Below are 24,242 nucleotides of genomic sequence, written 5' to 3'. Positions count from 1 at the left end.
TCCTCAGGTGAAGAGATGCACTTCACTTTGGATGACCCTACTGCTCTACCATAGGATCTTTACTTCAGTCTGATTCTGTGCTAAAATGGAAGTTTTTTTTAAAAAGGCAGCAAAATGTGGTGTTTTTTTTTTTTTTAAACAATCAGGAGGGAGCACTTCTCTATTCAGCAGGTTTGCGTGCTGACCATGCTACCCTTTTACTGCATTGGGAGTAAGGTTAGTGCAGAAAATCGAGGGTATACCGCCATAGTAAAGGAAGGAGAATTTGGGCTTGCCCGTTAATTTCCCTTGCTTGAATCCTTCCAGACCAGTCCAAAACCCACCCATAGGAGAAAATGGCAATTGTGAGTTCTTGGTCTGACAAATTCAGAAAGCTAACAGTGAGTATGTTGTAGTCCACTCTAATAGTTGCACCCTTGGTGTGTGGAATTCTCATTCCTCAGTTAGTGACCATGAAATAATTTGTACTGCATCAGGTTTTGGCTTTAGCGGTGAATTGGAAACCCAAAACATAACAATTGTCTTTGGGTGTGTTAGCTTTGATATTGGATACTGCGGAGCTGAAGGCAGCACCAGCCCCCTCCCCCCCCCCCCCCCCCAAGGGAAGTGAAGTTGTCTCTAGGCTATTTTTCTCAGGCTCTATCTGCTGGCAGGGGGCCTTAACCCACGTGTGGAAGGACTCAAGGAAAGAAAATCAACAGGTAAGTCCAGATTTATCCAATGGTTGTTTAAACATCTATTTTTGTGCCTCTTCTTTCCCAGAATTACCATTGTTTCTCAGAATCTTGTTCAGTGAGCCATGAGGCAGGTTAACTGTACAACCGTGTTGCAATTGACTTTCCAGTCTTGACTAGTTTTCAGTTTGCTCTTTCATATCCTCACCTTGTATTTTCCCGACCTAACTAAATTTGTTTGTCCTAAATGACTCAGTGATTGTCTCCTCCAGTTTCACTAGCGTCTTCAGAACTTGAGAGTGACTGGATTACTGGTTGTGTAGTTGGATAAGTGTGATTTCACTGTGGTTGACCTCATGCCTTTTGGAATGCAACTTTGTCACAAGATTGGAAAACACATTAAGAATGTGGTGAAGTAAATTAAAAGAAAGCTGAGAATAGAATAGAAAGTTGTTTGAGTAGTTGAGTGCTATTGTGATACTGCACTTTCCCTTATGATGTGTGAGTGTGTGTATATATATATATATTTAATTCACCACATTCTTTATCTTGTAACTAAAGCAATTCTGCCAGCAGTTGGTTTTCAGTGCTAATGCAGAGTCTTTATTAAAAATAAGGGAAGCAGCATGTGATTTGTAACACCAAGTAATTTCTAGCCCTAACACTATGTTGCAAACTCAATGTAGAACTGGACAGAAGAGTTGCTTATTATTCAGGTTGTCGGTTTTGCAATAATGATAGAGCAAATCTTTGAAGTCCACTCCGTCCGTCTGTTCACTCCTCTACTTCTCCGAGTAGCAGTCATTTATTGACCCCCCTAATGTCCCTTTCTTCCTTTCTCACTGACTTTGACTCCTGGCTTTCCTTCTTTCTCGAACCCTCATCTCCTTCCCTTGGGGCTTTTAACATTCATGCTAATGATCCCTCTTATACCTCTTAATTTATTGCTTTAACATCTTCCTTCAATGTTCAGCTGTGCCCCTACTCACCAGAATGGCCACTGTCTTGATCTTGTTGTCTTTTCCAACTGCTCATTGTCCAGCTCTGCACCTCAGTTCTTCCCCTCTTTAACCATCATGTGATAGCCTTCACACTTAAAACACTCCCCCCCCCCCCCCCCCCCTGTCCAATCTCTGCCTACACATTTAGGAATCTTCAGGCTGTTGACTCTTGCACTCTCTCCACCAGTGTTTCTTTCCTCCTCCAAAGTGACTGCCTGTTCCTCTGATCTTATTCCCACCCATCTACTCAGCGCTATCTCACCTACTGTCATCCCTTCTATCTGTCATATGCTCACTTTTCACTGCAGCTGTTCCTGATTCCTTCAAACATGCTGTAGTTACACCCCTCCTCAAAAAAACCTTCATTGAGATCCTACTATTGCCTCATCTCCCTCCTCCCTTTCCTATCCAAGATACTTGAATGTGCCGTTCACCGCTGTTGTCGTGATTTTCTTTCATCTCAAGCTATTCTTGATCCACTTCAATCTGGCTTTCACCCTCTACATGCAACTGAAACAGCCCTTGCTAAAGTAACCAATGACCTGTTCCTGGTCTGATCCAAAGGTCTCTATTCTATCCCCATCCTTCTCAGTCTATCTGCTGCTTTTGACTCTTGATTACCACCTACTCCTTGATACACTGTTCTCACTTGGATTTCAGGACTCTGTTCTTTCTTGGTTTTCTTCTTATCTCTCCCATTGCATTTAGTGTATGCTCTGGTGGATCCTTCTCCACTTCTATCCCACTATCAGTTGGTGTACCTTAGGGCTCTGTCTTGGGACCTCTTCTTTTCTCCATCTATACTTCTTCCCTTGCTTCTCTGATCTCCTTCCATGGTTTTCAGTATCACGTTTATGCTGATGACTCCCAGATCTACCTCTCCATACCAGAAATTTCAGCAGGAATCCAAGCCCAAGTCTCAGCCTGCCTGATTGCTGCCTAGATGTCTCACCACCATATGAAACTAAACATGGCCAAGACTGAGTGTCTTTTCTTTTCCCCTAAGCCCACCTCTCTTCTTCCCCCCATTCTCTATTTCTGTGGATAATACACTCATCCTCACTGTCTCATCAGCTCGTAACCTTAAGGTTATCTTTGACTTCTCGCTCTCTTTCTCTGCACATACCCAACAGACTGCTAAAACCTGTCATTTCTTTCTCTATACCGTAACATCACCAAAATTCGTCCCTTCCTTTCTGAGCACACAACCAAAACTTTTATCCACACTCTCTTATCACCTCTCGCTTAGACTACTTCAGCTTTCATCTCACAGGTCTCCCACAAAGCCATCTCTCTCCCCTTCAATCTGTTCAAAATTCTACTGCACGACTTATATACCGCCAGTGTTGCTATGTTTACATTAGCCTTCTCCTCAAGTCTATTGGCTCCCTATCCATTTTCGCATACAATTCAAACTCCTCTTATTGACTTACAGCTCCTCAGTACCTCTCCACTCTTCTCTCCCTACATTCCTCCCTGGGAACACCATCGGGAAATCTCTCTTATCTGTATCCTTCTCCTCCACTGCAAATTCCAGACTTCGTTCCTTTTATCTTGCTGCACCACACGTGGAATAGACTTCCTGAATCAGTACGTCAAGCTCCAGCTCTGGCCATCTTCAAATCTAGGCTAAAAGCCCATCTTTTTGAGGCTGCTTTTTAGTCCTAACTCCTATTCACTTGTTCAGAACCCCATGACTGTTTTGTAATTCCCTTATTCCTTTTTTGTCCTGTTTGTCTTGATTAGATTGTAAGCTCTGTCAAGCAGGGACTGTCTCTTCCATGTTCACTGTACAGTGATGCATACACCTAGTAGCGCTATAGAAATAAGTAGTATTAGTAGTCTCTGGGATTCCGGAATCTTGCTACTCTTTGTCCTTATCCCTTATTTGTCCTGTTTGTCTGTCTTGATTAGATTGTAAGCTCTGTCGAGCAGGGACTGTCTCTTACATGTTCAGTGTATAGCACTGCGTACGTCTAGTAGCACTATAGAAGTGATGAGTAGTATTAGTGATGTAGAAACCAGTAACCTTGGTCTTACCACTCTCACTACTGTTTTTCTTGTAGTGCTTGATCGTGTGGAGGGTTTGCATATGCTGCTGCTGTTTTTCGGTGTGTGTATCACACTTTGCGGGGCACACTTTCAACACTCACATAGTCCCGGTAGTGACGAGCATTATGTGGACGGAGACCACAATGCAGAATATGATATGAAGACCTTCCTCGGTGGAGAGGTAAGTCATTCATCGTTTATAATATCTCGCAGTCAGTTTCGTATGTATGGGTTTTGTGTCCACTCGTCTGTTTTAATGTGCACGTTTTCAATATTCCGTCTTTCATATGTCACTTCCGTATGGTTAATTTTGATTTATACCAATTATAGCTACTACCCAGTCACTGCAATAGAATCATTGTCAAATAGGAAAGATTTAATTGAATTTAAAAACATTTATAGTTTTGGCCAAGCAGTACCATTTCATTAAATACAATAACAAAATAAGTGAAATATATGACAAATCAATTTCTTTAGCATTGTGGCTGTACCATCCTGAACTACCGGGTTGTTATACTTGTCTAGCAGCATGAAAAGAAGGTGGAGCAGCAGTTCATGCTGTCCCATGCACCCCCACCCCTCCACCCTGTTGGTGCTACTATCGTTTGCATTCACTTGATCTATGGCAAAGCAGTGAAATGAAATGAATTCATGCTTTGTGAACTTACAATATGGCACTAATGGAGATTCTGCTTGTAGGAGTGGAGGAGTGGCCTAGTGGTTAGGGCGGTGGACTTTGGTCCTGAGGAACTGAGTTGGGATTCCCACTTCAGCCACAGGCAGCTCCTTGTGACTCTGGGCAAGTCACTTAACCCTCCATTGCCCCAGGTACAAATAAGTACCTGTATACAATATGTAAGCCGCATTGAGCCTGCCATGAGTGGGAACGCGCAGGGTACAAATGTAACAAAAATAAAATAGATACTATTGGAGATTCTACATGGAATGTTCCTATTCCACTAGCAACATTCCATGTAGAAGGCTGCGCAGGCTTCTGTTTCTGTGAGTCTGACGTCCTGCATGTTCGTGCAGGACATCAGACTCACAGAAGCAGAAGCCTGCGCGGCCACATTGGTGATGTGCAAGGGCCGACTTCTACATGGAATGTTGCTAGTGGAATATCAACATTCCATGTAGCATCTCAATAGTAGCAACAGTGGAGGAGTGGCCTAGTGGTTAGGGTGGTGGACTTTGGTCCTGAGGAACTGAGTTGGATTCCCACTTCAGGCACAGGCAGCTCCTTGTGACTCTGGGCAAGTCACTTAACCCTCCATTGCCCCATGTAAGCCGCATTGAGCCTGCCATGAGTGGGAAAGCGCGGGGTACAAATGTAACAAAAATAAAATAGATACTATTGGAGATTCTACATGGAATGTTGCTACTATTGGAGATTCTACATGGAATGTTGCTATTCCACTAGCAACATTCCATGTAGAAGGCTGTGCAGGCTTCTGCTTCTGTGAGTCTGATGTCCTGCACGTACGTGCAGGACGTCAGACTCACAGAAGCAGAAGCCAGCGCGGCCACATTGGTGATCTGCAAGGACCAACTTCTACATGGAATGTTGCTAGCGGAATAGCAACATTCCATGTAGAATCTCAAATAGTAGCAACAGTGGAGGAGTGGCTTAGTGGTTAGGGTGGTGGACTTTGGTCCTGAGGAACTGAGGAACTGAGTTTGATTCCCACTTCAGGCACAGGCAGCTCCTTGTGACTCTGGGCAAGTCACTTAACCCTCCATTGCCCCATGTAAGCTGCATTGAGCCTGCCATGAGTGGGAAAGCGCAGGGTACAAATGTAACAAAACAAAAAAAATAATGCAAGACTTATGTTCCAATAATCTGGTGTGTAATTTCTGCGTAGTTTTACCTACATATCTGTTGCAATGGCATTGTAATACATAGATCACAAAATCTGAACAACAATTGGTTTTAGATCTAATAAAATATCTTTTTTGCCGATGATGAACGAGTCTGCGAGTCATATGAAAGTTTGAATTTTGACCGCAGGCAGGCAGAGGCTTTTTCCTCCACGATTTAGAAAGATAGCTATTAAAGAAGATGAGCCATGATAATAATTAAAAAAAAGATGAGTTATGATGACAATTAGACAAACCACAACAGATTGATAACCACTGGTGTGTTTAGGAAGTAATCTTTTTAAAGGAAAGTAAACATTAAAAAAAATTATTTATTTTTTTCTTCAAAGGAAGAGTCAGAAGAATTTGCCAAACTCAGCCCTGAAGAGCAGCTACAAAGACTGCAAAACATCATCAGGAAAATTGATTCAGACTCTGATGGCTTTCTTACCGAAGGTGAGGTGGTTCGTATCTATCTTTCTGTTTTGTGGTAAGCAACCTAGTAGATCGTCATGATGTATATTATGGTTGGGACGAAAACATACTTCCTCTTTCTCAGTGGCAGTACATACCTTTAAGTGAACGTGTGCCTCGGTTGTGGTCTTGAGTTTCATGCAAGGATTCCACCTTGGGTTACACTCTTTCGCTTTTGATTGAAGAGAGAGATAAGCGTGGGTGGTTACAAAGTGGTTCACTACTTCAGTACGGGTGTTCCAGGCTTCAGCAATGTAGCTACAAGTTTGGTTTTTTTTATAGTGTCATGGTTCTCTGTAAAATAAAAAGTTAATTCTTTGACAAGTAGATATGAGTGTTGTCAGTGGGCCACATGATCTGCATCCTGTGTTGAGTTGGAAAACGTCAAGGCTGTTGAGCATGTTCAGGGGTTTCTGTATGTTGTCTGATCTGTTGCTCTTCAGTTCCATTTTGTCTTGGAAGAAGAGGTCTTTGTACTGGGCTTTGCTGCTAGATGCTTTTTCAGATTTTTCAGCCTCTTTTGGCATGCCAGTTATTATTATTATCAATATATATAAATGGCGAGTGTCGTACTCACTCGCAAATGCGCAGTAGAGACCCTCTCTGCCCCGCCCCCGCGTCAATACGTGATGACGAGGGCGGAACAGAGAGGGTCTCTACTGCGCATTTGCGAGGGACACCGCCGTCGCTAACGCTCCCCCCACCCGGAGTCGCCGCCGCCACCCACCTTCCACCCGGTCGGGCCCTCGCTCCGCTATTGAAACAGCGAGGGCACGCAGCACACAGCTCTACTGCTCAGCTGCCGTCGGCCTTCCTTCTTTTTCTCTGCCTGTGTCCCGCCCTCGACGACGTTACGTCACACGAGGGCGGGACACAGGCAGAGAAGAAGGAAGGCCACGGCAGCTGAGCAGTAGAGCTGTGTGCTGCGTGCCCTCGCTGTTTCAATAGCGGAGCGAGGGCCCGACCGGGTGGAAGGTGGGTGGCGACTGGGGGGGGGGGGGACGAACTCGGAGGGGGAGCGGCAGCGGCGAACTCGGCGGTGGGGAGGGGGGCCTTTCAAACCCCCCCCCCCCCCCCCCCCCATACTAGCCCGTTTTTACGGGCTGAATGGCTAGTTTTAAAGATAATGTTAAATATAAGAAATACCTGTACCTCTTCTAGTTTGGCTTTCTGGCACAAAATTTGAGCTTTCTTTGCTTTCTCAACTCAGTTTAATGTATGATTACAGTTTTGGTTCTGTTGAGCAGCATTCAGTGTTTTCAACTTTTTAAAAACCACGTCTGAGAAGAAAACTAGCAACTTCAAATAGTGCCTGTATTGCACCCATATGTCGCTCATGGATTATGTATGTTTTCTTTGCAACTGACATTTGAGGAAGGCCATGATGTTTTAGTATGTAGCTTCCAAGTGAAGATGTTATAAATACTTTAGGCTCAGCAGGAGAGATTATGGGCTTTCCTGTTTGATACTAGTAAGTCAAGGTTGAACCTGGCCCGGGAGCCGACCATGAACACAGCTGTAGCCTAGCTCTGGACTGCAGATGAATCCCATTTTTTTGTTGTTTGAATCAACACAGGGGCTTGAGGGACTCGGTTAGCAAGCTGAAGTGAGTTGAGCACCAAATTTTGAGCAGAGGTGTTAACGTCTTTTGGCACCAAGCTTCAAGGGTATAGACGTGATAAGTATCCCCACACTCCAGAGCACCTGCATATGAATGAATGCCTGACCTGAGATTAGCCTGCTCTGCATTAGTCTTTCATCACATATGAGACTTGTTTTGTTCTTGTCACTTAAGGCATTCTGATTCCAGTTGGACAGGTTCTCCCAACTCCTCTTCTTGGTCTCCTGAAATACCTGGATGCATCTAAGGCAGCGCTGTCCAATCTTTCTGTGACAGCAACCCCAATTTGTGTGACCACAGAGCATGCAACCCCCAGGCGGCACAGGACAATGATGTCCTGTTGAGTGCCCGCTGTTTATTTTCTCCGAATCTGCCTTTGCTAATCCAGCAGCGGAAGCAGTGGCCCGTCTCATCTCTCTTGGCAAAGTTACATATGCCCTCCAAATATCTAGCTTTCCCAACCTTGAATCTGCTCATGACAGGCTTACACCATCAGGCAGTATGGACTCTTGTAATTAGAAAGGAACCCAGTATGTAGTAGATATAATAAGATAGTTTATTACAATCTTACCAATGGTAATACAGGTAGGTTAAGCATTCACATAATGGAACCGCATATCATGGCACGTCCTCTCTCTCTAGCCTTCTGGAGTCTCCCTTCTCTGTTCGTCTTCTCCTCTCGTCTCCTTCTTCTTCTCATCTCGTCTCGTCTCGTCTGAACTAATACTCCTCAAACTGCTGCTTATATACAATTTTGGCCCTATTCATTTCAATGGACCCCAGCTGTCTCAACTGGGCTCCTAGTCCTTATCAGTTGATCAGAATGACTTCACATGTTCCCAAACCTTCCTGTAGCCCCCCTTTGGATGGTCCCATCTGGGGTGCAGCTGACCCAGCACTATCTCTACGTAACCATAGCAACTCTTGCTTATGACGTCTTGCAGGTGCCAATCTCAGGATTGTTTATAGAGTAGATTGCCCTCACCCTTGCCAGTTCAGCACTTGCCACAGTGAAATGTAACTGTGTCAAAGGTGATCTCTGATTTTTACAAGCTAGCTCTCTTTTGTATCAGAGATGATTCTGATTTTAAGAAGCCTAGCTCTTATTATGAGCCATTGGCCTGTATTTTACTGAGAGCAAGGGCTAGCATAACTCTTCACCGCCCAGGTTGTGACACTGGGGTTGCAGCCTACAGTTGGGAAGCTCTGATATAAAGAGTTGGTTGGTGGCAGTGCCTATCCACTTCCTGCAGAATATTATGAAGGTAGTACGTGAACACCCGTGTTCAGGGCTTCCTGTTAACAAGACAGTGGACATTTGCTATATGTGTCACAGCTGGCTTGGACTATCTCACCTCCTAGGGCTCATTTTTTTTGTTGATTTTCACAGTGGTCGTAGCTTCATGTCCCACGTGTGATGTTTTTTCTGCATAATATAGTTTTAATATTCTCACCTTTTTGTGGGGGTCATATCTTGCTTCCTCTTTTTTTTACTTGAAAACAGTTCTTAACAATTTATTAGGTACTGTTTGCCTGATGCTATTATGTGACTCATTGGTAAACAGTCACTACTGATAAACAAATTACCATTTTCTTACTGTCCTGAGAATATTTTGTAGCATGTTATGTATTATAAAAAGTAGTCTTAACTTGTATGTTAAATAAGACATAAAAATATGGAAACATGTAGGCAGGTAAAAGACCATATGGCCTTTCGTGTCTGCCCTTCCAAGCCATCTACTCTCCCTATCACTCCCTTAGAGATCCTATGTACTTGTCCCAAGCTCTGTTAAATTCAGGTACTGTTTGTCTCCATCATTTCCACCAGGAGGCTGTTCCACGATTTCACCACCCTTTCCGAATAGAAGTATTTCCTCGGGTTACTTCTCAGTCTGTCCCCTTTCACCTTCGGCCTATGCTCCTTTGTTCCACAGCTTCCTTTTAATGGAAAGAGACTTGCTTCCTGTGCATTTTTGTTCTTCCAAAGTATGCATATTGAGATCTTTAAGTCTGTCCCCATACGCTTTATGTTGAAGACCACTGACCATTTTAGTAGCCGCCCTCTGGACCGACTCTATCCTGTTTACAAATGTTTGAAGGTGCGGTCTCCAGAATTGTACACAATATTCTAAATGAGGTCTCACCAGAGTCTCTTTTACAGGGACATCATCACCTCCTTTTTCCTACTGCCCATTCCTCTCCCTATGTACCCAAATGTTCTTCTAGCTTTCACCATCACCTTTTCGACCTGTTTGGCAACCTTAAGATCATCACCTTATGCCGGGAATAGACTTCCTGGACCTATACGTCTAGCTCCATCTGTACCTGTTTTCAAATCTATGCTGGAAACTCACCTTTTTTCACTGCTGCTTTTTAGCTCCTAGCCACTACTCAATTCCTTCCTTCTCACCCATTACTTCCCTCACCCGTAACTGTCTTGTCTGTCTATATTATTTAGATTGTGAGCTCTTTTGAGCAGGGACTGTCTCTTTGTATCAGGTGTTCAGTGCTGCGTGCGTCTGGTAGCGCTATACAAATGCTAATAATAATAATCACATACGATCACACTCAAGCCCCGCTCCTCTTTCATGCACAAAAGTTCTTAACCTGCATACTCTATTAATGCTGCAGTAGGATGAATTATTACTTTGAGGTAAATGGGTACTGTTGCTTTTCTCTAGCTTCATTTGTGTGTGTAATTTCAGTTTTATAAGAGTAGAACAACCCATTAAGGGCTAGATTTACTAAAAGGCACTAATACACATTAATGCATATTGTTTTCCACATCCCATTGTATGTTGGTCCTGCTTACTGAAAATGAACATTAACAGTAGTAGCATGCTTTAGTAAGTCTAACCCTACGTGTTTGTATTCAACTTTTCCAAACATATAAAGAGGAATCCGATAAAATTTATATGGAAATATGATGTTTAATTTTAACAAAATATTTGTAAAAAGCAAGGAAAAGACCTCAAAACGCCCAACTGCTTACTTTCAGTTTTCGGCGGCTTTAACTGGGGGCGTGGTGTTCATCACTGGTCATAAAAACCTTGCTTGGAAAGAATTATTTTAACTTTTAATTTATTTCCAAAAAGATTTTAGCAATTTTGCCCATTTTAGGGCAACAGATAAGTGCTCGACTTTACTTTATCTATGTAAAGCTGCTCTACAGGACTTTATGAGAATTAGTGAAGGTTTTTATGAACCAAATAAAATTTGAAGTTAGCATTGATATTGTCAATATATTTTAAAAATAATTTTTTTTGTAAAAAAAGAGCAAAATTGCTAAAATCTTTTTGGAAATAAATTAAAAAGTTAAAATAATTCTTTCCAAGCAAGGTTTTTATGACCAGTGATGAACACCACGCCCCCAGTTAAAGCCGCCGAAAACTGAAAGTAAGCAGTTGGGCGTTTTGAGGTCTTTTCCTTGCTTTTTACAAATATTTTGTTAAAATTAAACATATTTCCATATAAATTTTATCGGATTCCTCTTTATATGTTTGGTGACCTTATACCTTGGAGTCTTTTATGGTGATCCCCCTACTCTTGTTTACTTATGTATTCAACTTTTGAAACAATTCATACAGTTGGATTTAATTAGTGTTTTTATCATTAGCTGTCAATGGACCTTGGTGTAGCTCCTCAATCTTGCTTTTAAAACAGCTCAAACTTAAATTGAGATGGTACTAAAATTATAAATGGTGCTTGAAACTTGGTAGGGTACTAATGTAACTCTTTGAAGGATTCAGGTTATATAGCACCACTTTGTTTTTGTATGTAAGAAGATTGAAGAGAGAGCCTCACGGTAGTCAAGTGTCCATACGTTTACTCTGTATATTAGGTGTTTTTCAAAGCATATACGTTTAAAATAACCTAGTTGGATCATGGGATATTTCCACAGATGAGCTGAGTTCCTGGATCCAGCAGTCGTTTAAACATTATACAGTTGAAGAAGCCAAACAGCAGTTTGTTGAGTATGATAAAGATGGCAATGGACTCGTAACGTGGGAGGAGTATAACATTCAAATGTATGACCATATGATTGACTTTGATGAGAATACAGTCTTGGAAGATGAAGAGGAGGAGTCGTTTAGGCAGGTGGGTAACTAATGGGGGTCATTGGCAAACAGATTGTTCGTTTCATATTTTTGAGTGCTTTTATTAACTAAATCTGGGTTCTGGTCCTTGAGTGCAGCAAGCCAATAAGATTTTTAGACATCACGTTCAAAATATGCTCCCTAGTTCACAAAATCATTCACGGAGACGCACCAGCCTACATGTCAGACCTGATAGACCTACCACCCAGAAATGCTAAAAGATCATCCCGCACATTCCTTAATCTGCACTTCCCCAACTGCAAAGGTCTAAAATACAAACTAATGCATGCGTCAAACTTTACGTACTTGAGCACACAGTTATGGAACGCACTGCCGCGCAACTTAAAAACGATTTACGAACTAACCAACTTCCGCAAACTACTGAAGACCCATCTCTTTAATAAGGCATACCACACAGATCAACAAATGTGAACATACACCACTCCTCCACATATATTCAGAATTGTTTTATAATATCTGCTTGTTACACTACTATCATGCTTTTTCATTATCATGTTACCCAAGATTCTTCTGTTACACTAAATGTCTATTTTCTAATATATTTCCACCATTCATGATGTATTGTAAGCCACATTGAGCCTGCAAATAGGTGGGAAAATGTGGGATACAAATGCAACAAATAAATAAATATGCATGGGATATATTTCATGCACTGCTTCCACTTTATGCAAATGCATTTCATTCTGCTACGAGTTTAATAACGCATGCGTTAAAAAGAACAATGCCATAAACTAATGGCATGAAAATTACTGTAGCATTAAAAAGTATGTTCCTGGGAAGCTTCCCTTGGTGTCGTCTTCGTCTACCCCATCTTCGAAAATGTGGTCAACCTGCCAAATAAGGGAGTGGAGCCAGAGGCAGGAGCATGTAAAAATTCCTCCTGCCTCTATTTACCTCTCTGATCTACTCATATTGTGACCCAGTAGGGTAAGTGGAGTGGTATGGAACGTCAGCCAGCTGGTCATACCATCCCCTTTCTTCCATCACCTAGACATCCCAGGCACTCAGCTTTCTTGGTTTTGGGTCTTTCAAAATGAAACTCTCTCCCACCTCACTTAAAAGGAGAATCTAGTGAGACTCGATTCAAACAAGCTCTCTCTGTGATTGTAGTCCTCAGTTTCTGACATTTGTCCTCTTGATTTTTTTTGTACATTGTAAACCGCTTCACTGTATCTTTTTATGCAAGGTAGAGAAACAAGGCCTTCTGTAAATTAAACTATTTAAATCCTTTTTTTATTCTTAAAGATTCACTTGAAAGACAAGAAACGGTTTGATCGAGCCGACAGAGACGGAGTTCCTGGTCTGAATTTAACAGAATTTACGGATTTTGAACACCCTGAAGATGTTGATTATATGTCGGTAAGGTTAAAATTAATTATCTCTTTTTTTTTTTTGGGGGGGGGGGGGGTGCAAACTTAATACCAGCATATATTATAAGGGCATCTCCATTTTTGCCTTGATGGAAAAATGTCTGCTCGCTGTAAGCCTGCTTCCAAACAAATTTTAAAACCCCAGGAGTGAGGTTCAGTTTGGTCCTGGAACACAACTAGGCCTTATTTTTTTTTGTTACATTTGTACCCCGCGCTTTCCCACTCATGGCAGGCTCAATGCGGCTTACATGGGGCAGTGGAGCGTTAAGTGACTTGCCCAGAGTCACAAGGAGCTGCCTGTGCCTGAAGCGGGAATTGAACTCAGTTCCTCATGAGCAAAGTCCACCACCCTAACCACTAGAAGTCGGCCCTTGCAGATCACCAATGTGGCCGCGCAGGCTTCTGCATGGAATGTTGCTAGTGGAATAGCAACATTCCATGTAGAATCTCCAATAGTAGCAACATTCCATGTAGAATCTCCAATAGTATCTATTTTATTTTTGTTACATTTGTACCCCGCGCTTTCCCACTCATGGCAGGCTCAGTGCGGCGGGCAATGGAGGGTTACGTGACTTGCTCAGAGTCACAAGGAGCTGCCTGTGCCGGGAATCGAACTCAGTTCCTCAGTTCCCCAGGCACAAAGTCCACCACCCTAACCACTAGGCCACTCCTCCACTGTTGCTACTATTTGAGATTCTACATGGAATGTTGCTATTCCACTAGCAACATTCCATGTAGAAGTCAGCCCTTGCAGATCACCAATGTGGCCGCGCAGGCTTCTACATGGAATGTTGGTAGTGGAATAGCAACATTCCATGTAGAATCTCCAATAGTAGCAACATTCCATGTAGAATCTCCAATAGTATCTATTTTATTTTTGTTACATTTGTACCCTGCGCTTTCCCACTCATGGCAGGCTCAATGCGGCTTACATGGGGCAATAGAAGGTTAAGTGACTTGCCCAGAGTCACAAGGAGCTGCCTGTGCCTGAAGTGGGAATCGAACTCAGTTCCCCAGGACCAAAGTCCACCACCCTAACCACTAGGCCACTCCTCCAACCTCCATTCTGTTTTCTGCCCTTACTCTCAGGGCTTCTCTTGTGTCAGAATGTGTTCCAGCACTTTTTGCAGCCAGAAGTGACGTTACTACCCCATTCTCACCCGCCCACCCCATGGTCCAGCTTTTTTTCCGTCCTGTCCCCTCCTCAACCGACGACCTGGCATCTCTCCTTGCCGCTCAACTCCTTCCCCTCTCTCCTCGGCTATACCTTTCCCAAAGTGGTTTTCATTGCTGGAGGCAGCTGACAGTGAACAGCGATTGAGATGTGCTGTTCCGGCCCACCACAGAACATTTTCTCTCACATGCTTTCTGTTCCGCAAAGGCAGGAAGCATCAGAGAGAAGGCAAGGAAAGATGCCAGATTACTGGCTGGAGAGGGGAGAAGAAATACTGGTCAACGGAGAGGTGTGGAGGGGAGAAGAAATACATAACCATGGTGGGGGAGGGGGGGAGAAGAAGAGAGTAGATGCTGATCTACAAAAGTGGAGGGAGGGGAGGTGCCAAATGTGGAATTATGTGGGAGAAGCCATAGGGGGTTGTTAAGGAGATTAGGATGGCAGAGCTCTAGGAACAAGAGGTGAAAATTTGATAAGTAGGTGAAAAGAAAAAGAAGATGGAGAACCAGAGAGTGAGAAAGGGAGGAAAGAGCTAAAAGGGAAATAGCAACATGTCAAAGGCAGATGTAAGGAATAGAAGAAGACGGACAACAAAGCAGAAGAGAGAAACTTACTGGGACCAACATGATTGGAAAATAAAATGCCCAGACAACAAAGGTAGGAAAAAGTCTTTTGTTTTTATTTTGAATTGATGAACTGGAATATGTTAGTTTTGTGAAATTTACATTGTGGATGCCTTTGTATTGTGTTTAAATACAAGAGTAACGCAGTCTAATTCTGAACTCCATGTCATTGTAATGTGATAGGAAGGGAAGAGGAGAGGGGGGGGGAATAAGTTGGGAAGGGTGGGGTTTAGAGGAGGAATGTTATTACTAACCGATATGCAGGAGACGGATCTGATAATGGACAATTATTAAATGGCTAGAAGATATATGGATATAATTGAAAGCTGTGTTACTGTTTAATTGAAACAAAACAGAGTGTATCTAAACTTGATGAAAAATTTTGAACAACGTATGTTCATGATTGAATTAATGTATATTTATGCATATGTTCAATAAAAATTGTTTACTTCTAAATACAAGAGTAAATTAATTTGATTTTCTTTCTCCAGTGTTGTGGTACATGCCGACTTTGACTTCTTGGGCTTTACTAGTTCAATATTTGTTTTCGTATTTCTATTTCCGATTTGTATTCTGTGTTTGGTGAGGGTTTATCTGTGCAGAAGTGCTAGTGTTGCAAAATGATTGGGGGTGCCAGACACGATACAAATAACCCCTCTCTGGACACATTGAAGGAGCTTCCTCAGTTTGGGGGGTTCTCAGCACCCACTTGATCCACAGACCTGGCTCCTGTGTAGCTGTTTTAGCTGTGACCAAGGTGCTGCATTCTGTTTGCATGTAGTTTGTGTAGAGCAGTGTTTTGCAAGTCTAGTCCTGGAGTACCCCTCGCCAGTCAGGTTTTCAGGATATTCACAATAAATATGCATGAACTTGATTTGCATATACTGCCTCCATTATATACAAATCTCTTTCATGCAAATTCATTGTGGATATCCTGAAAACCTGACTGGCAAAGGGTACTCCAGGATCGGACTTAGGGAAACACTGTAGTAGTGAAATGTTGCCTCCTGCAAAACATAAAATCACTGCCGAATCTGCACAACGTTATTTTCTGAGCTTTGAGAAGGCTACTTCTTAATGCCAATATTGCAAAACTTTGCTTCCCGAGCATCGAGTATAAAGACTCCTGAGGCAGGCTGGTTGGCCGAAACACGGCCGTGTTGAGTCTTTTTTGAGTTACACAATTGAACTGGACTCGACATGTGTTTTTGAACTTTACAATAAATTTGGACTTTTAAACATCGTCTAAAGACTACATCCTTGTGTCATCTGTGTTCTTTGTGATTTTGAGTCTGCTAAGACTGGTGTTCTGTGTTGACTTCCAAAAGATAATGCTGCATCAAAGATAATTACCAGAATTTTAATGCTGATGCAGCTAACTGGGCTTTTTGGACCACATAGATTGCAATCTTACCTATGCCTGGTCAGCTTTCCGGCTATGGCGCTGAATATCGGCCATAACTGGATAGCGTCTGGGCACTTCCAATCACCTGGATATTCAGTGCTGGTATCTGGATAGAGGCCAGCACTGAATATCAGGGAGTTTATTTATTTTTTATTACATTAACATTTGTACTCCTTTTTCACTTTCAAGCTAAAGCTTGCAAAAAGATCATACCGTGAAAAATAAAACCAAGAAGACAATTGTTTTCATCAAAGGGGTGGGCACAAGCCAAGGAGTTTCTAGTATAGACAGCACTGCCTATGGGGATATAGTGTAAAATTTCAAGAACAGCGGTTAGCCACAATTTATTTATTTATTGCATTTGTGTCCCACATTTTCCCACCCTTTGGCAGGTTCAATGTGGCTTACATATTACAACAGATATGGATTACAGAATGACGGTTAGTTGGAGTGAATCACTTAATACCAGTGATCAGTAGTGGTGTAGATTGTATTTGCAAAGCATGCGGGAGGGTTAAGAAGTATTTGTGGGAATGAGGTATGCGTTGTTTCTTCTTTCCGAGATTGGTTTGGGTGTGTTTAGTGGTTAAGGAGTTAAGAATTTAGAACTACAGTTTATTCCCCCACTTATTAAAAGTAAGGTTTTAAAAACAATGTGTTATGCCAAGAGAAACCTGTTTTCTTTTCTTTTTGCCTGGCAGTTTTTATTGCTGCTTTTTATTGAATTTGAGCTCTGGCAGCCTTTCAGCTACTGCCAGCCAGTGCCCACAACTAGAAACATCTTTTTCTGTGTTATGTCCCACTCTGTGTTCTCCTCCCCCACCAACAACAACAACCATACCCATACAGTCTCATTTGGTCATATCCAGTGGTGTGCTGGAGCAGGCTCTCACAGGCTCGCAAGAGCCGGTTGTTAAGTTTTTAAGAATTTTGGGAGCCGGTTGTTAAAGAAGGCCCTCCATGGCTACTTTAACAACTGGCTCCCAAAATGTGGGCTTGGGCCCCCTGCTGAATTCTCTTTTACTTTGCTGGTGGGGATGCTGAGCCCTGCCAGCCAAGTAAATAGACTGCTGCTGCTCCCAGCTCCTTGTTTCCAGCTCTGAGCAGAAGGCTGGGACTTCAACAGCATGTGTGAGAAGTTTCAGCATGCTGCTCAGAGCAAGACATTGGGAGTGGTGCCAGTCTATTTATTGGTTGCCAGCAAAGGTATGCCTAGAGTGCCCGCACGAAGGGAGGGAGGAGAAAGAGGCAAGTGTTGCTCCCCCCCCCCCCCCCCCTCCCGGCCACCCTTGGCCATTCCAACTGCAGAGCTGGCTACGTCCGGAGAAAGAGCCTGTTGTTAAAAATTTACCAGCACACCCCTGGTCATATCAACAAAGGTTCTTGCCCAGGTGACACAAGCTGAGGCTCCCTTTCGAAGGTAGGTTGAAGTATGCTCTATTGAAACTTTTTAAGTATTGCTGTTCCCTCTTTCCCTCCCTCCCAGGAATATGAGTAGAAGGAAGAACAGACAAAACCCTGGGCTGTGCTTTGCATTTGGTCTTGCTCCTTCTGCCTGAGTATTTTTTTTTTTTAATGATGTTTTTGTGCTGTACATGCATTAAAAAGTAATGTTTAGCCTGAAACATTTTTTTTGATTACTTTATATAGAAAATTTGCTAATTGGTGGATTTGATACCCTTGATGTACACTATAGGATTTTGTGATTGAGGGGGCTTTAGAAGAGCATGATAAAGATGGCGATGGATTTGTTAACTTGGATGAATTCCTTGGTGACTACAATACAGATCCAGGCAAGTAACTGAAAGTAAACTGATTGAAGGAACGAAGCATCCCAGATTCCGAAATTGGGTTTGGGATGATTTGGGCTTATTTTCCTGTGAAACTCGTTGCCAAACATAGTAAATGTCGGCAGATAAAGACCTGTATGGTCCATCCTGACTGCCCAACAAGGTGGCCAAACCTGTACTTAACTCCATGGTGTCAACTAGGAAATTTGTATTTTGCAAAGAATTGTGACTTTGGTAACACCATAATTTGTCTGTCAAATCTTTGCTTCTGAATCCATGATATTCCTTTCAGTTGAATATATGCAGGGTGGAGGAGATTTAAAGCATGTTGGTTCTCCACAGACAAGCGGGGGATGCAGGTACACTTCATCTGCAACATACACCATGGAACCAGTGTACCAGGGTTCCTATGCTACGTCAGATAAGTCTGTCATCTACAGACAGGTGCAGTCACAGCTCTCCTCCCTCTCACCTCAAGAAGACAATGTTAAAAGTTCAAGTATAGTCTACACAAAGAAATGAAAAGAATCGGTTTCCATCAGCTCCGAGCCAAAGTGACTGCCCATCACTAACCCAAATTCAGCCTCCATTCAGGACGTGGCCACATGGTTCTCAAGTCACACCCTTGTGAAATGCTACTGCTCGGATTGTTCTTCTGTCAGGATGTAGCATTTGGTTAGACAGCGTTTCGTAACCTCTTCACCCACTAATCCTCAGGCCTCTGAACAAAGTGACAAGACGGACAGCTCACTTCTCTGGACTCATCATGAAGTATGCCTCTCCCCTGCTTATCCATGGAGGCTTACCTGTCACAGGGATTCTTTGTAGACAGCAAGTGAACACAGACACACGTACCCTCCCACTTTCCCTTCAAAGACAGAATTTAAGTTGAGTATTTAATAACAAAAGAAACACTGCTATACCATCAGTAGATCTAAACTCAAGAAAGAACATTTTCTTCACATTCCCCTGATAACACTTTTAGTTAGTTAGAGCATAGGTTGGTCTGCGGAAGGGACTCAGGATAGCATGGGAATTCCCATACAGGCTCAGAAGTTTTACAAGGCTTTGCTGGCCTGGAGGAGAGCTTTGGCACCCTGGCTCCATCGGTGATGTCACCATGAAGAGTGGTTGTATTCCCCTGTTGTCCGTGGAAAGCAACTGTACTTTCTCCACTGTTAAAAATAAAATGATCTTGCTTGAAAATGAAAGTACCATAAAGCAACAAATTAGCAGTGCATGCTTGGGTATCTACTCTTAGGGATCATGCCAGCTACTTGTAACCTGGTTTCTTGGCTGCCTCTGATGACCATGTGTTCATTCAAGTATGAGAATTCAAGTTGTAACTTCAGAAGCCCGCCCAAAAGCTTTTTCTAGGTAGGGCATGCAGTCCTTTTGAAAAAAAAAAAAATAGTAAAAATTCTTGTGTGATACCATCCCAAACGATCTACATGTTCAGACGTATATTCTTCAGTATCTTCGAAGTGGGAGCAAATTCTCTTTATGCTGTTTCCTTAAGGCCGTTTAGCCTGACGCTTCTGCGTTGCACTGTTTGCATTTTGCATACAAGCCAAACTGAATAGAATATTCCCAAACAGGGTGTCTCTCATGGTCTGCTACATGCTAGATTTTTTTTCAAAGCAGATTTCAAAAATCAATGGATAGTACATTCAAAATAGAGAAACTTTATTAATCACAACTATAGGCGTATTTATTATTGGTACGGTATATCCCACATTATCCAACACTAAATGTCGGTTCAATGTGGCTAACAGATATTTATTTATTTATAGCATTTATATCCCACATTTTCCCACTCACGGCAGGCTCAATGTGGCTTACATCTGTCTGCAAAAACATGCATCAATTCGGCAACAAACCGTCAAATACATTTAAGTTAAAGAGCGATGGGAGTAAAAGTAACGGAGAGGAAAAGGTGAAAGAGTACATAGAGTTCAAAATGGTGTTTTGACAGTTCAGAAGGTAGAGTTGCTACAGTATATTATAATAGTTCTTAATCAAAGTACGTAATGTAAAGATGATACCAGTAGGAAAAAGGGCCCTGCGCTGGAGTTGGGGACCGTTTTTCCCATGCGCCAGAGCCCTTTTTACTGCAGCAGATAAAAGACCCTAGGCATACATGGCACTGCATGGGCATGCGACGAAGAGTCCTTACCGCCACCCATTGAGGTGCTAATAAGGGTTTCCACCCTAACCCGACAGTAACCGGACACACTGGTATTAGCAGCAGGTGAAATAGTCCCGATGTTTTTGTTTTGTTTTTTCATTTTGTTTAATTTGAGGATTTATAGTTTTTCCCCTGGTGCCATCACTATAGACCTTACTTAAGCGAAATTTACTTTTCAGATTTGACGTATTGGTCATTCTCGTGTTTTTATTTCAATTTTTTGTGCTGTGAATTTAAACTTGACAGTAAAATTTTTAAGATATTAGAATGTGAAAAGTATAAGATTTGCATTTTTTTTTTCAAAGATACACAGGAAGACCCGGAATGGATACTTGTTGAGAAGGATCGGTTTGTGAATGATTATGACACGGACCGTGATGGCAAGCTCAACCCTGAGGAGCTCCTGTCTTGGATCACTCCCAATAATCTGGGCATTGCCCAGGAGGAGGTATGATGCTAGAGCACTGAATTATTTCATATAGACATGAATCAGACAAATTTGTTTCCCCTTATAAGCTGCTCTGCTGTGTCCAGCCATTGAACTTTCGATTAGTGAAATCTATTGTAGAGGTCTTTTGTATACATTCTTATAGAAATGTTTCCCCTTTTGATTTTTAAATTGATTATTCATTATTTGTGTTTAAATATAAGGATGTTACAGTGCTAACCAAATTCTCTCTGTCCTCATATTCTTTCTCAAACCCCCTTTTGTCTCCACTAATCTTCCTCTCTCTCAAACCCCCGCCCCTACTACTACTATTACTACTACTTTTTAGCATTTCTATAGCGCTACAAGGCATACGCAGCGCTGCACAAACATAGAAGAAAGACAGTCCCTGCTCAAAGAGCTTACAATCTAATAGACAAAAAATAAATAAAGTAATCAAATCAATTAATGTGAACGGGAAGGAAGAGAGGAGGGTAGGTGGAGGCGAGTGGTTACAAGTGGTTACGAGTCAAAAGCAATGTTAAAGAGGTGGGCTTTCAGTCTAGATTTAAAGGTGGCCAAGGATGGGGCAAGACGTAGGGGCTCAGGAAGTTTATTCCAGGCGTAGGGTGCAGCGAGACAGAAGGCGCGAAGTCTGGAGTTGGCAGTAGTGGAGAAGGGAACAGATAAGAAGGATTTATCCATGGAGCGGAGTGCACGGGAAGGGGTGTAGGGAAGGACGAGTGTAGAGAGATACTGGGGAGCAACAGAGTGAGTACATTTATAGGTTAGTAGAAGAAGTTTGAACAGGATGCGAAAACGGATAGGGAGCCAGTGAAGGGTCTTGAGGAGAGGGGTAGTATGAGTAAAGCGACCCTGGCCCCCACCAGTTTTATCTGAGGCACACAATTTTGGGGCACTAAAGTGAACATAGGAATAGCCATACTACGTCAGACCAATGGTCCATCCAGCCTAGTATCCTGTTTCTAACAGTGGCCAATCCAGGTCACAAGTACCTGGTAGAAACCCAAATAGCATCATCGTTCCATGCTATTTCTAGTTGCCTTGTAGACGTGGCTCCAGGGATTTTTCCAGCTCTGTTCTAGAATCTTAGTTCTTCTACAGTGCTGCTTTCAACTTCTAAGAGTGTGCGATAGGACACTAACAAACCTTTGGTAGGACTTGTACCTTGGAAACAGCAGTACACAGGTACCTAAATAAAGCCTGAGCATATAAATAGCTGACAGGTCCTCCAGTGATCTTCCTTGCATAGACCTCTCTCTTTTCACAGATCACTTTACTTGTATTTTTTTTTTTTACATTTGTACCCCGCGCTTTCCCACTCATGGGCAGGCTCAATGCGGCTTACATGGGGCAATGGAAGGTTAAGTGACTTGACCAGAGTCCCACTAGCAACATTCCAGAAACAGAAGCCTGCGCAGCCTTCTACATGGAATGGGTTGCTAGTGGAATAGCAACATTCCATGTAGAATCCCCAATAGTATTAACATTCCATGTAGAATCTCCAATAGTAGCAACATTCCATGTAGTATCTTCAATAGTATCTATTTTATTTTTGTTACATTTGTACCCTGCGCTTTCCCACTCATGGCAGGCTCAATGCGGCTTACATGGGGCAATGGAAGGTTAAGTGACTTGACCAGAGTCCCACTAGCAACATTCCATGTAGAAGTCGGCCCTTGCAGATCACCAATGTGGCCACGCAGGCTTCTGCTTCTGTGAGTCTGACGTCCTGCAGGACGTCAGACTCACAGAAACAGAAGCCTGCGCAGCCTTCTACATGGAATGTTGCTAGTGGAATAGCAACATTCCATGTAGAATCTCCAATAGTAGTAACATTCCATGTAGAATCTCCAATAGTATCTATTTTATTTTTGTTACATTTGTACCCCGCGCTTTCCCACTCATGGCAGGCTCAATGCGGCTTACACGGGGCAATGGAGGGTTAAGTGACTTGCCCAGAGTCACAAGGAGCTGCCCGTGCCTGAAGTGGGAATCCAACTCAGTTCCTCAGTTCCCCAGGACCAAAGTCCACCACCCTAACCACTAGGCCACTCTTCTACCTGTTTTGTAGTGTAATAAGTACGAGCAGTCATTTAGGTTGTTTGTAATCTTTCTTTTAAAGGTATTTCATCTTATTGAAGAAATGGACAAGAATGGGGACAAGAAGCTTTCTGAAGCAGAAATTCTTGAGAACTATGAGTTGTTTCTCAGCAGTGAGGCAACGGACTATGGCAGGCAACTTCACGATGAGCATTTCTACCACGAGGAACTTTAGTCTTTCCATTATCTTACTACCGGAAGAACTTTTATTTACAATACTTATACTGTTCAAATTAATTTATTAGGTTTTTTTTGTTTGTTTTGTTTTTTTTTATTTTTGTGATTTTAGAATGCCACTGTTTGAGTTCATAGATGTTACGAAAATGTTTGATTTTAAGCTGTTTCGCAGAAGCCTTTTTCAAACCTTATTTGTTGGATTGTACACTACCTGCCTGACTTTTGATGTATTTGACTGAAAGTCCTGAATTCAGTTGGCTAATGCACATTTCTGGCTACACCTTGGTCATCCAGTGCGTTTAGGTTATGAATCTGACACTGGGGTTTTGTGATTTACTGTCTTGCATTAGAAAAACTGACGTGCTCTTTCTTAACGTTTTTTTTTTTTTACATGCTCAGCAGCCTGGAGCATCTTTTGTTAAGCAGTTATGGAATTCCAGTAAGAAAGAGAACGCATACAAAAGAGATTAGGAATGATGTTCAGTAGCCCAAATGTAACTATTGCATCAAAGCATATTTGAGTTGCACTATCATACTTGAAAATGGTGAGAGTTAAAAGGCTTGACAGCAGACAGTGGTATAGATGTGATTGTCCATGAGTCACAAGTAGGTGTTTTTATCTTATTTAGAAGACTTGATAGGGAAAACTTACAGATCTAGTGTTTTTGCTTGAGCGTAGTGTTAGGGAAACAAAAGGCTTTATACCTCATGTAAATTAGAAGGTTTCCTTTTTAGTTTATTGGTGGAGTTTTCATTGTATGATATAGAAATTAATATTTTTTCATACATGTAATGTTTATCATACTATCTTGTAGCATTGTGTATGGTACTTGGCATTTTCAGTTTTGCCAAATTAAAAAGAAAAGTGTCATTCTGTGTGTGTTCAAGTTTTTGGGTTTTCTTTTTTTTAACCCTGTTTATGTTTTACATAGAAACGGAGAAAAATGAAAGCAGATAAAGACCATATGGCCTATCCAATCTTCCCATCCATGTCATCTATAATCCCTTCCTTTTCCTTAGAGATTCTGTGTACTCGTCCCAAACGTCCTTGAATTCAGATAGTTTTCATCTCCACCAGGAAGCTGTTCCACAAACTCACCACCTTTTTCATGAAGTACTTCCTCGGATTACTAAGACTTGCTTCCTCTAAATTTATGCCACGGAAGT

At 42.3% G+C, this 24,242-nt stretch overlaps 1 protein-coding gene across 2 annotated transcripts in view; it reads left to right on the top strand.

Annotated features, from left to right (window-relative positions):
• Positions 1–23,946, top strand: part of RCN2 (reticulocalbin 2) — a 38,860-nt gene extending 14,914 nt beyond the window's left edge. For both annotated transcript variants that reach the window (XM_030185998.1, XM_030185999.1), the window contains exons 2-8: positions 3,742–3,908; positions 5,935–6,040; positions 11,581–11,777; positions 13,043–13,156; positions 18,066–18,162; positions 20,653–20,795; positions 22,921–23,946. In XM_030185998.1, coding sequence (XP_030041858.1) covers positions 3,742–3,908; positions 5,935–6,040; positions 11,581–11,777; positions 13,043–13,156; positions 18,066–18,162; positions 20,653–20,795; positions 22,921–23,073 — 977 coding nt within the window. In that variant the 3' untranslated portion in view covers positions 23,074–23,946. The remainder of the gene's footprint in view (positions 1–3,741; positions 3,909–5,934; positions 6,041–11,580; positions 11,778–13,042; positions 13,157–18,065; positions 18,163–20,652; positions 20,796–22,920) is intronic.
• The last annotated feature ends 296 nt before the right edge of the window (positions 23,947–24,242 follow it).

This window comes from Microcaecilia unicolor, chromosome 13 (assembly GCF_901765095.1).
Source record: "Microcaecilia unicolor chromosome 13, aMicUni1.1, whole genome shotgun sequence".
NCBI lineage: Eukaryota > Metazoa > Chordata > Amphibia > Gymnophiona > Siphonopidae > Microcaecilia > Microcaecilia unicolor.
Note: the sequence above shows the minus strand (reverse complement) of the source record. Positions and strands in the feature narration are given on the sequence as shown.